The sequence below is a fragment of the Lemur catta genome, chromosome 1, assembly GCF_020740605.2.
Source record: "Lemur catta isolate mLemCat1 chromosome 1, mLemCat1.pri, whole genome shotgun sequence".
NCBI lineage: Eukaryota > Metazoa > Chordata > Mammalia > Primates > Lemuridae > Lemur > Lemur catta.
Genome location: NC_059128.1, coordinates 68,236,057 through 68,249,752, shown reverse-complemented (window position 1 = coordinate 68,249,752; position 13,696 = coordinate 68,236,057). Strand labels below are relative to the sequence as shown.

The window sequence follows — 13,696 nt, the reverse complement described above, 5'->3', positions numbered from 1 at the left end:
ATAGCCTGAAGTTCTAATCAATGGTTGATATCCAAAGATATCATGGACTATAAAAGAAGTATTAGACTGGGACATAGAAAACATCTGTTCCAATTCTTTCAATTCATACTCTCCCAGGTACTCCGTTTCTCTTCAAAAAAAGGAAGAATTCTCCCTTCATATGCTAATATTCTATAACACTCTGGCTTTTGAAAGCATGATCCAAAAATAGCAAGTCAATGATAGAAGTAATTATAAAAGGTTGCATTGAAATAAAAGTATATTCAATCAGAAGGGTAAAACTTTCCTAGTTTTAGCAAGGTAATACAGCAATCAATCACTGTTCAGAGTTAGGTATTTGTACAACAATTAGTAGGCAACATGGGCACAGAATATTTAAAGATTAATCAAAAGGGTGGAGAATAACTGCCTCTCTCTCTATTCTCTGTTCTGAGTTAGGAGTCTGGGGAAAACAATACAATTCTTGCCCTCTGCCTTATAATATCAGTACCTACCAGGGGAAATGAAATTCTTCAGGAGCCATTAGATGGGGGACAAAGGTAAGGAACTCATATCTTTCCAGACTTCAGTCTTCACCTTTACACTTTAGAGTGTCAATATACTCAGCCTATAGATATAAGGAAAGCCATCTCAATGATTAGAAGCTAATTAGGAAATTGACGTCACTGGACCATAGTGACCAAGAGACCCAGAGGAGAGTTATGATAGCAGAAATCACCTTCATCAGGGATAATTACATGAGAGAATTTGTTTGCTCACAAGAATTATAGTGAGGATTTCACAAATAGACCAAGCAACAGTTGACAAATGCTGTGTCCTGTGAGAGAAGACATAACATGATAGAAAAGAAAACAATGAGCAATTTTGTTGACTAGTCCTTTCTGCTTCAGAAGAGCTTTTTAAAAAAACACCATTGGGAGTGTCAAAAATTGATAGGGAGTCATTATATGACTCTCCATACTACATAGCAGGGCAAACACCTTAGTATTTTCACAGCTTCAGATGAGCCACATGCTTGGTTTTCAAGGCAAGGATTCTAGGGTAGGGCAGTGAAAACTGTTTTGCAATAAAAACTTTGCATCCTGCAGAGTAGATCCTAATAAAGGGACTCCAAATAATTATGCACAGATTTGAAATTCTTAGTTCAAATTCTAAGGGAAAAAAATGCTGTTGAGTGAAGCTCAGATTTTCTCCTCCTCTTAGGTTAAGCTCCAAGCTGGTGGATTGTACTTGTGGGTACAAATCCAGTGGTCCCTAATAGCTTAAGATGGAAGGCACTATGTTTAGCTATGGGGTTGTTCCTACTGTAGTTGATTGTAGTTTGTGTAGTGGAGCCAGTTACTGAGGTAATCTATTGTGCCCATGGTGGGCTCTGGTCCCCCAGGTGAGGTATACGAATGTCCCAAGCTTTGGAAGGGGCCTTGTAGCTCTCAGGGGTTGCTTGGACCCCGCTCCCCCATGAGGTGGGAGGAACAGCAAGGTAGATCACAGCTGTGGTACAAGAGCCTGGGTGTATGAGCTTCTATGGGGCTCAGAAGTTGCTTATCCAGACTCTAGGGGGAGCCGCTGATACGGAGTTCAGGGCTCTCTCTCCAAGCTTGGAGGTCTGCTCCTGAGTTCTACTTGTGCAATTGCTGAAGCCTCTCCCAGGCTTTCTCTGTCTCTATCTGCAAACCCGGGCACTTTGCCCTCCGATCGGTCCAGTTGTGTTTCCTCTCCACCCAAGATGGGCTCTTGAGCTTCCCCGCAGTTCATGTGTCTGGCCCACTGGCGTGTGTCTCCGCATATTGCTGGCAGATATGGGGATCTCCAGTTGTGCTCCCCTTTTCTGCCACTAGACCCCAAGGCCAGGCAGCTGGGCCTCTCTAGTCCCAGAAGTCTCCACCAGGGGGACGCTTCCACCAGGGGGATAGTGGCAGCTCAAGCTGAACTTCCTATAAAAGTGGGGGGGGGGGGGGGCAGCTGCTGTGATGCAACCTAGGGCACATGAGGCATTCGGTTGCCATGGGAACCAGTACTTATTCAAATTGAGTCACAATAGCACAGCAAACTCCAATATGGTGGTTCTGTCGGGGGAGGGGGCTCACCCACAGAACCCTGCTTTCTTGCGCTCCTCCACACCGTCTGGATGGGCACAGGCTCTCCCTTGCCACCCGACCCTGCAACCAGGATTTCTGCCCCATGCCTCCCCACCCCGCTGTTTGTACGGTCAGCAGGTAAACACACCAAATGCCAGTGCGTAGGAAGATCACAAACTGAGGTTGCCCTGCCCGCTGGAGGTGGGAACGTGCTCCTGGTGCTGAAAGCAGGTCACTCAGCACAGAGAACTCTAGCGGCTGCTATGGTTTGAGGAAGGGGTTACAGACTTCCTGCACCACCCTCCAATTTTGGGGTGGGGGGCACCTGTCCACCCTCCTCTGTGAGCTGCTGTGGCAGCTACACTGTCAGAGGCAGTCTGGAGTTGGAATGCGCTCTGGGAGTGCGCTCCTATTGCCCGAGGCATGCTCGGCTGTGAGTGCACTCCCTTTGCAGGGAGCCAACTCTCTCAGCCCAAGGTGCTTTGGCGGTTGAAATGGGGTAAGTGTGGCCACATGGCTATGAGTGGCTTGAGCCAGAATTACTTCTTGGGATGCCAGGAGTGGAGGAGATGCAGTGGAGGAGGCGTCCAGATGCAAGGATGCTGGCTGTCTGGTCTCTTGTGGCACCCCCACTGTGGGATGAGAGCCCTGAGTCCTGCTGCTGGCCTGAGGCACCCAGGTGGAGGAGGGGAAAAAACCCTTACCCTTTCCTTGGGCTCCAGAACTCCCTGGAATTGGTTCACACCAATTTCTCACTTCTATCCTCCTCTCTCTCAGCTGCTCAGTTCCTCCTGGTGGTGTCCCCAGACTCCACTGGTGTCTGTCCCCGTGGTCCACTTCTAAGCAGTAATCACTCTCCACTTTCCTCAGTCCAGTCCTCAACTCTTCTGCCCGGACTGTCCGACACCCTTGGTCTCTAGTCAGCCATCTTGGCTTCTCCCTCATTATCTTATATATTATGCTATAATGTGCTATAGTATATATAATATCACATGATATAAATAGGTAGAACCTTACAACAGTATACTTTTAGTTCTCCCCTCTCATTTTTCTGGACTTTAAATATATTTTATTTTTATAATGAACCTCATAATATGGAGCACATAAGGAAAAAAAGTTTTTTAAAAAAATGAAGACTGGAAAAGTATCATGTAATCTAATACATGTGTTGCAGAGTATGAAGACCCAAGAAGAGAAGCTCTGATATCCAAGGGCAGGAAAAAAATGTCTGTCCCATCTCAAGGAGAGAGAGAATTCACTCTTCCTTAGACTTTTTGTTCTATTTGGGCCCTCAAGGGATTAGATGATACCTGCCCATATCAGTGAGGGTGAATCTTCTTTATTCTATCTGCTGATTTAAATACAAATCTCTTCTGGAAACACCCTCACAGATACACTCAAATAATGTTTTACCAGCTGTCTGGGCATCTCTTAATCCAGTCAAGTTGACATATGAAATTAACCATCACTGTGTCTCTCTCAGAGACCCCAAAGGAACCAACTCTGCCAAAACCTTGATTTTGGACTTCTACCCTCCAGAATTGTGAGACAATAAATTCCTGTTGTGTTAAGCCACCCATTTTGTAGAAATTTGTTATGGCAGCCTTAGGAAATTAAACCATCATCTAAACATCAAAGTCCAAATCTATTCTCCTTTCCATATATCTTCTTTAACTCCAGGAGAGAGAAGTGCAATTGTCTTTCTCATTTCTGTAGTATGTTACCTCCACTATGACATTTATCAAAATCTCCCTTATATTTTAATTATTTCCATTTATTTAATTTCTGTTATGTTTTATTCTAAGATTTTGACAGAAAAGATCACCTCATCTTTGTATAATCCTGAGAGAGTGTGTTGTGCACATTACACATTTATTTGTTATTGAATATATTTAATTCGATTTTTAAGTTGGTGCTAATAAGTGATCACTGCAAAATTCTAAATTTAAAGTTGTTTATTTTAATATTTGAAAATGGAAAACAGTTTGGGGTAATGTGAACATGCATTGTCAGTTTAGTTTACTTAATAAGCAGAAGTAGCAAAAGCTTGCCAGCACAGAATTCATAACCACTCAGTTGTCTATGAAATTAACTATTCAAAAGTAGTAGTACTAAAACTATTTGTGTACTGTTTGATGCCTCATAAAATGCTTTTATTTCCATTATATCCTTTTAATCACATAATTCCTGGAAATATCTATTATTAATAACTTCATTGTACATATGAGAATACTGGGAATAAGAGCAGTGAAATGAGTTCCATTTTTAAGTGCACATCAATGCCTATACACTTTCACCAGCAAGTCACAGGAAAAAATACTACTACCAACAATATCATGACAGCTGTTATGTTTATTGTCCATCCAAAATGTTTTGGCACTGTATAAAAAATATGACAGGTAGACAAGTTTAACAGATCACTACCATGTTTGCAGTGTATGTATGAAGCTGACAAAAATTCTGAAGTTCCCCCCGAAAAATATAAATAGCATGATGGCCCAATAAGACTGTGTATCTATATCTAAAGTTCTGCTTCCACTAGAACTTAGCATACAGAATAAATATATATGCACAAAATCACTAACTTAAATGTTATAGTACAATTAAAATACTGAATCCAGAGTGATGACAATTTCATGTTTTCCATTTTCTGTTAAGCAGTTCTGTTTTTCATTGTTAGAATACGTTTACTCTTCCTGTTACAAGGCCTTTTTCAGAATGAAAAGCATCTCAGGGGAAAATACATAAGAAAACTTTTGGCTAAAAATAAAACAATACTCAATAGATGTTATTTATCTTTATTATTAAATGCACACGTATTTTTCCTCTTCTGTTATCAAAGAAATACAAAAGAATAGATTTCAGAGTTGGTCCTGAGCTGCAAATAATTCATGTCACTCTGTGCATTTTTATGTTTTAGATACATATGGATTTTCTTTTTCTTTGAACTAAAATTGTCAACATCTGTCATATTTGCAAACAATTTCAAAGATATTTAAAGATTTTTGTGAATAATATTAAATTCATTATAACCAAAATGAGACTGGCAGATCTCAATGAAAGAAAGGTTACTGAGCAAGAAGTACATAGGAGCGTTCAAATGGGAGTCAGATGAAAAGATGATAATAATTATGACCTTGCCTAGCACCGATGTCACATAGACTACAGAGAAGATAACAAAAAGAAAAGCTGTTAGTTCCCAAGAGTTAGAAAGTCCCAGAAATATGAATGCAGACACCATTAATTCATTTGTGTGAGACATATATCCAATCTATAGGTACCTAAATAAAAGTTGATTTTTTTCCAAGTAGACTTGGAAAAAAAAAAATATATATATATATATATGTTGCTGATGACAGCAAATAACTAGAAAAAGTTTTGTAATAAGTGGAAATTCTTATCAAATAATCTAAAAGAAAAAAATAAGAACAGATTAGTAAATAGGGAAAATTTTAAATAATTAAATATATAATAACCAAATTATAAATAACCAAAATATTGAATACACAAGGAAAAGATGACAAATGTATACTAATGAGATGAGATGTTATAAAATATGGTTATTTTCCTACTGTGTCAATATATGAAATAATGTTATAAATAAATTGAGTGAAGATATCAGAAATTCAATTTGCTTGTACATCTTGATAGCAAGGTATAATATGTATATTCAATTAATATATTTACTTAATTGAAGAGAATCACGTTTACTAACATGAGCAACATTTCAAGCACTTTAGGATCTCCAAGTCCTCTGTAAAAGTTTGTATTTTAGAGTGAAAACAATGAAAAAAATGGTTAAAATTCTATTTAGATAGAACCAGAAACTAATTTTTGCAATTTCTTTTCCTTTTGGACTCAATAACCCAGATCAATGGCAAAGATGATTGGCATGATGCTGTCATCCACGGAGGGTCTTCATGCTAATTCAAGATTATGGCTCCCCCATTCTACTAAGTGAAGTATCACAGGAATGGAAAAACAAGCACCACATGTACTCACCATCCAATTGGTACTAACTGATCAACACTTAAGTGCACATATAGTAATAACTTTCATCGGGTGTTGAGCAGATGGGAGGGGGAAGAGGGGATGGGTATATACATACCCAGTGGGTGCGGTGCGCACCATCTGGGGGATGGACATGCTTGAAGCTCTGACTCCGGTGGGGCAAAGGCAATATATGTAACCTAAACATTTGTACCCCCATGATATGCTGAAATAGAAATAAAAAATAAAAAGAAGATTATAGCTCCCTCATGGTGATTTCTAGTTTTTCCAGGAGTTCACATAATGGCTTCTTAACTTCCACATGGCTGATTTAACATCTTCATTCCTCAGGGAGTAGATGATGGGGTTCAATAGGGGTGTACAAACAGTGTAAAAGACGGATATGAACTTATCCACAGACAGTCTGCTAAAAGGCCATATGTAGAAATAAATGCAAGGTCCAAAGAAAAGAATCACCACTGTGATGTGGGCAGTTAATGTAGAAAGTGCCTTGGAGGACCCACTGGAGGACCTGCGCCGGACGGTGATCAAAATGATGGTGTAAGAAATAATTAAAGCCAGAAAACAGCTCAATGATATCAGGCCACTGTTAGTTAGGGTCATAATTTCCATTTCATATGTATCTACACAAGCCAGCTCTATCACCAGGGGAAGGTCACAAAAGAAGCTATCTACCTCATTGGGACCACAGAATGGCAGATCCACTGTAAAAGCCAAGTGGCTCACAGAATGAAGAATACCCACAGCCCAGGAAATACACACAAAAATTATACATAACCTCCGGTTCATAATTGTACCATAATGCAGGGGCTTACATATAGCTATAAATCTGTCATATGCCATAGCTACAAGCAACATCATCTCACTTCCAACAAAACTATGAAGAAGGAATATCTGAGCCATGCAACCCTCAAAGGAGATAGTCTTGTGCTCAAAAAAAAAGTCCACAAGCATCTTGGGAGTGGCAAAGTTAGACTGGCAGATGTCAATGAAAGAAAGGTTACTGAGCAAGAAGTACATAGGAGAGTTCAAATGAGAGTCAGAGGAAATGATGACGATAATTATGACATTGCCTAGCACCGATGTGACATAGACTATGGAGAAGATGGCAAAAAAGAAAAGCTGAAGTTCCCAAGAATTAGACAGTCCCAAAAGTATGAACTCAGACACCATTGATTCATTTGTGTGAGCCATGTATCCAATCTGCAATTACCTAAATTAAAAAAATCAGGACAATATCACAATGATTGGTATTACAATACATCTAGTTTATACACAAAAGAAATATGATATACTTTCAATTGAGTCAATTTAATTTAATGAAATATGTACACATATATACAATCAACTGACTAATATTTAACACCCACAATTGCTATGGAAAGTTGGAAAAGTGTTAAAAAGAGGATGAGATATGAATCCTATCATAATTAGAAGTGCATGATACATTAACACCATAAATATTAATGAAATGAAAGATTATGCCAAAGTGGTAAGACTTCTTAAAGATTTAAAATTTTCTAGCCAAAAATGAAGGAAAAGGCTATTTCAGGCAGAAGGAATAACAGGAACAAAGATAGAAAGATAAAAATATGAAAGACATCCTGTATTCAAGGACCTGTGAGTTGAGTGGCCTGGCTAGGGGAGAGGGCATGCTAAGGAGCAATAAAAGTTAAGTTGGGAATGGTAGATCAAGAGCAAACTGAGGATGCAATTAGACTTAAATCCAAGGCTAAATGAACTAGATTGATATTCTTGAAACTGAGCATCATAATGTTCTTGGCAGTGTTTTAAGAATTTTAATAGAAGCAATTTGCCATATTATGGAATCAAGGGACATTATTGACACTGAAAGTTTCTCTGAAGGTCAATAATACTTTGACTTCCTCTTAACTATAGTTAATCAAAGTTCACCTTCTTTCACATAAAAACCAATCATTTATGAATAATCCAGTAACTACCGATGTGTTTTCACTCTCTTTCTTCTGACTCTGCCTTCTATTCCATATATGCTTGACACACATTAATTTGTCAAAATCTCTAACACCTTTCAGAAATAGTCCTTTTGAAAATATTTTATGTAATTATATGTATCATGTACATATAATCAAGCACATAATAGATTCTCAAGAGAAGAAAGTTAAGTAGTGTGTAAATTGCCTCTTAAATATTTTTTGACATTTTGCTTAATATATGTGGCTACTTGGTCCCAGAAGAAAACCCTATATGACCTTCCTGCAGTGATCCAGGAAATATTTTTAACTTTAGTTCTGGGTATCCAACAGTACACAATAGATATTTATCCTTACACTGATTGAAACTTCAGTGGTTTGTTAGGACCTGGTTGTTTAGACATGACTAAATAATAAATATTTAATGTTTTAAAAGTAAAAACTATATAGGTGACCATAAACCAATTTTAAAAGTATTTACACTGCTTACAAACTTTCCCTGCGTAATTTTAACCTGGATGTTGAAGCACTGAATCCTACCCTTTCAGGTGCTTCCATGTTTGCATTTGGTTATGATTTCTAGTTTTAAGAAAAAATCAAAAACTTAAGTTACTCAAGAATATAAACAGATCAATGAGGCATGAACTGACCTAAGTACATGCTTACATCATAGGAGTGCCATCACCATGTGGAAGATTCAGGGCAATGCTGGCACATCTAATCATGAGTTTATATGGGAAGAGGAGAGGAGGAGGCAGACCAACATTGGAAAGGAAAAATGCTCATTTCTAAGACTAAAAAAATTCCAAAAGAGCTACAGTTATGAACTTAAAAAGAGAAAATTTGGCACCATGAGGGACAGCTTTTAGCATTCAATCCATTTTGGAAAGCTTATTAAATATTATGGTAATTGAATAAGATGACATTGCAATTTCATACGCTAACTCAGAATCATTTTACTATTAAGCCCAGATGTGACTGAGTTTAGAAAACAGAACTGGATTACCTCTAAAGTGTCTAAAATTCTAAGTGCAAAGTCATTTATGTTATGGCAATATGTGGAGTTTATAACAATCACTCAGAATTCCTTGGAAAACCAAAATAGAAACCAGAAGCTTCTCCATTAATGAATCATTCACTTTGTTATTGCCACTGTACCTCAGAGATAGAAGTGTTTTCAGATCCCAAAATACACTGTAAGAGAATTTCTCAGTTCTTGGTATAAGATCAAGTTGGTTACATAAGAGTTGATGTTACATTAATATTCATCTCTAAAATGTGTCAATAGAACTCTGAACCCATAAACATACATAATTTTTCTGGTCCTATTTTAACATATAATATTTGATTCCCTATAAGTCTAGAAGCAAAAAGAAATAAAGGACACCCTATTGACCATTACTCTACTTTGTATAGCTAATCCCCTCTTCATTAAAAGCAAATTTTGATAGTAAATATTTGTTAAACTAGTGGCTAAATATTATAAATATTCTCTTTGAAAGCATAAAAAGGGCATAGAAAGATAATGGTTGTAATGTATTTCCCTCTGTTTATCAGATTCTGGTCCTATTCCTATAAGATTGCCCAAAACCAGTGCGGTGTCATCTAGACAGAAAAGTGGAGAACAGGAATTTGTCTTTTCTAGATGGAATTTTCAATTTGGCTGAGAGAATAATAACTTCCCCTTTGCTATCTTCTAGTTACTGATTTTGCAACTATAAGAGGATTTACCAATTATTTCTCTAGTCCAACAATCTGTTCACAATTCATGTTTAATACTTACACTTTTAAAAATTTCTCTAAGTCTTTCACGTCTCCCTTATTCTCTCCAAATCTGGTGTCTCCCACTTTGTTTCTAAGCTTTGCGCTTTCTGTTATGAGTCGTCATACTGAAGATATTTTTAGTATGATCTTGACTTGGTGCACTTTAACGTGGTTCCCTGCACTACGCTGTGCAGAAGCAAGCCTCTCAGGTCCTGCCCTGAGGTAGTGAGGGCTCTGTTCCTCTTGCTCTCAACCACACAATTATAACACCATAAGGTAATGCAATATAAAGCCTTTGTCTTCATTCCAGGAAACTGATTTCATTGGTGGAGCAAACCATTACCCTTTAGAGATCTGAGGTCACCCCACACTGGGAACAATTATGTTTTATAAAATAATTTTTCCAGTAATGAAAAAGCTTTTTGTTTTGTTTTACAAACTATTAGGTGCATATGAAAGCAAAAGATAACTTGATTTTAACTTTCAGTCAGCAAAATAATTTTTGACCCCTAACATTCTGCTAATGAAACAATCACACAATCTTACAAGTGATCACCTAATCTCAGGGTGGATTCTTCCAGTCACAAGGAGCCCCCTACTTCACAAAACAGTTTAATTCTACTGTTAGAGTGCTCAGCTGGTTCTACCATCTTTAGTTTAAAGAATAAATCTATTTCTGCTTCAAGATGTTGTCTCTTCAAATATTTGAAGGTGTTCTTCCATAAGACAAATCTTAAATTTCTCTCCCAAAATATATCAACAGTCTTTTCAAATATATTTTACATAATGAGTTTTCTATATCTCCAAAAGTTCTGACAGAAGTTTCAAGTGACCATCTTTTTTTTCTTTTTCTTTTTCTTTTTTTTAAGAGACAGAGTCTTGCTCTGCTTTTCAGGCTGGAGTGCAGTGGCGTGATCATAGTCTATGGCAGCTTTGAACATCCAGGCTCAAGCAATCCTCCTACCTTGGCCCCCCAAGTAGCTAGGACTACAGATGCATGTCACCAGGCCTGGATACTTTTTTTTTCTTAATTTTTTTTGTAGAAATGATGTCTTTTCATGCTGCCCTGTTGGGACCGTCCCTGAGCAAGAATTGGTTTGAGCCCAGAGTCAGCGAAGCTGGACGTGCTTCTTGGGTCCAAAGGTCGATAGGTTCAGAATACTCCTTGAGGCCAGAAGTCAATAGGTCCGGACATGGCCTATTATTGACTGCTGAATGCTTCCTGGAGCTAGCGGTCAATGGCCTATTGAAAAGACTAACTGTTCCCTATGGCAAATAGCCAAGGGCCTTAGGTCTTGAGCACAAGCCAAGGCATGTCTCATTGTCCTGCACACAGTAATGAGATCCAAAGGTTAAGATGCAAACGTCTGCCTTCCTTGAGCAATTTCCATAAGAAATGGAACATGTCACCTCAGGGCTCTAAAGATAGTCACGTACCAGAAAGTAGCTGCTGGACAAAAGGAGTATAAAAATAAAGCGACTGGTGCTTTTCGGCACTGCAGTCTTGTACCATCTTTGTGTGTCTGTGTGTTTCTTTCTGTGTTCATCCCCCGTTCTGTAATCGGGCCGCTACATGCCCAGGCTGGTCTAAAACACCTGGCCTCATTCGAGTGTTCCTCTCTCCTCCGCCTCCCAAAGTGCTTTTTGCTATGTGTATGTGTCTATATACCCCTAGTAAAATGTTCACATATATAAAAATGCATGCACAATGGTAAATATTGCAGTACTGATTGAAAGAGAAATACTGGAAAAAAAATCTAAGTATATATAAAATTGAGAGTGGAGAAATATAATATTTTAGTGAGATGAAATAAAAATGATTAAAATTGTGAATTATAGTTTGTATATGAATATATTAATATAAGTTTAAAAAACAATGTTACAGGAAAAAATTGAAGATTGGTGGAATTATGGTCAGTTTTTTATAAACTAAAAATATTGACACATTTATCAAATAAAAGTTTGAAAATATCCAGAGGAGTAATACAAATTGTAAGCAGTATAAAGTTTAATTCAATAATGGCAAAATATCAATATTTATTGTGTACATAGTGGAGATAGAAGTTTAAAATTTTATTTCCTATGCTTTTATATATTGAATATTTGGCATTGAAAGTGCTCTTTTAAAAAACTCTAGAAATAATACATTTTAAAAAGCAAATGTTTATACAAGTCCAAAAAAAATAATGGAAAAACTGGTTTCATTCATAGTAAAAATTTAAAAAGATAAAATATAAAGCATGTGGAAAAAGTTAATAAGAAATATACAGGCAGTACAGAATAAAAATATTAAAATATTTAAAATATTAGGGAGGGCTAAAAAATATAGGGAGGCATGTGTCTTTTACAAAATTAGAGAGACTCTCAAAATAATAAATGCCATATATGACAAACCCACAGAAACATCATAGTGAGTGGTAAAAAGTTGAATGCATTCCCCCTAAGAACTGGAATAAGACAAGGGCGCCTGCTGTCACCACTTCTATTCCACATAGTACTGGAAGTCCTAGCCAGAGTAATCAGGCAAGAGATAAAAATAAAGGGCATCCAAATTGGAAAAGAGGAAGTCACACTTTCCCTGTTTGCCAATGATATGATCCTATATCTTTCAATGAATCCCACCTCCCCAGTGCTTTGGTACTCTAGGCTGATTAGGAGAAAATCATGCAATACATATTCCTTTAAGAATAAAAATTATAATTCCAGGCCTCATTCCATGAACAGAATATGAGGTATCCTATGTGGCACAAAGAGAACATTGGTAAGATCTCTTCTCCCTGCCCATTTTTGATCCAATTTGCCAACTCTCCTCTCTGACTATTGATGGAATTCCAAAATTAGAAATAAATGAACATACATATATTCCTGGGAGAGTTAATCTAGGAATTTAAGTTTATACTAAGATGTAAATTACTGTTATGCCACCCTTACTCAAAACTACATGTTGAGAATAGAAAAGGGCAAAAAGTGTCAGACTTTGGAAGTAGGATCCTATGCAGAGAGCAAAAAGTAGTTCTGGTGGGAGAAGAGGAAATATCCAAGGTTTCTTCAATATTGTGTTGAATGATGGTTCTGTCAGGGGTAGATTCCTAGGTTAGCTGGAGTTGGGAGGATTAGTGGGAAAACAGCAAGATGCAAAAGTAATGTGCTTATTTTTGGAATAAAGGAGAGACTAATGTTTACACTAGTCTATTTGACTTTTATAAATTGAGGGATTAGGGAGAGTAAACATTAAAAACTCTAATCAACTTTAATAAATCCCCTAATAGTCCCAAAGACCGGGCTAGAGATCCAGCTGTGTGGTCCAGGTCACCAACTAAATGTATGTTTAACGTTGATTCTTTTTCACTAAGCATTTCATATTTGGTCCAAATGCAGAGTGTTTCAAAGCCACTCGTAGCACAGACTAGGGTTTTGGTGTTGAAATGGTTCAGCTTTCTAGATTCTCCTCTCTTTTCTACAACTCATAATTTTAAAAGAAATCAGAATTAATCTAACCAATCAGAAAGTCATTAAATGAAAGATTTGGAATGGAAGTTTGTGATTAGGTGTCATACTATATTTTAAAGCACTGTTAACTATGGGGAAACCATATGGGATAGGCATAGTTGAGGTTGGGAGAGAGAGCTCATAACTCAAGAATCTACACGTAAGCATATGTACTTATCTTAAATCAGTAGATTGGCTATCCCCTGAAATTGAGAAAATTTAGTTTCAAATTCTTAAATACTAGTCATCTATATTGATCTTTTAGGCATGCTAATAGAGAAACTAAGACCAGAAAAACATCTAAATTGATGCCCACTAGGGAATTGAGTTTTCATTGCTTTGTTTCATCATATTCATGTTTACTTGTCATCAAAAGTAAATGCATGCATACTATCCATATGA

General features: G+C 37.3%; 1 protein-coding gene across 2 annotated transcripts; it reads right to left on the bottom strand.

Annotated features, from left to right (window-relative positions):
- Positions 1-5,934: 5,934 nt before the first annotated feature.
- LOC123640592 (olfactory receptor 4K1) lies at positions 5,935-10,045 on the bottom strand. Of its 2 annotated transcripts, XM_045555187.1 has the most exons (3): positions 9,825-10,045; positions 6,332-7,302; positions 5,935-6,018 (listed from the first exon to the last, which is right to left on the bottom strand). In XM_045555187.1, the coding sequence occupies exon 2, from the start codon at positions 7,281-7,283 to the stop codon at positions 6,348-6,350; it is 936 nt and encodes a 311-aa protein (XP_045411143.1). In that variant the 5' UTR covers positions 7,284-7,302; positions 9,825-10,045; the 3' UTR covers positions 5,935-6,018; positions 6,332-6,347. The 2 variants fall into 2 exon arrangements, with proteins under 2 accessions (XP_045411143.1, XP_045411149.1); XM_045555193.1 differs by lacking the exon at positions 9,825-10,045 and having other exon boundaries at positions 5,955-6,018; positions 6,332-7,340.
- Positions 10,046-13,696: the final 3,651 nt, after the last annotated feature.

Excerpts from the sequence above, each read along its gene's own strand:
- LOC123640592 (XM_045555187.1), bottom strand. The coding sequence starts at position 7,283 with ATGGCTCACACAAATGAATCAATGGTGTCTGAGTTCATACTTTTGGGA.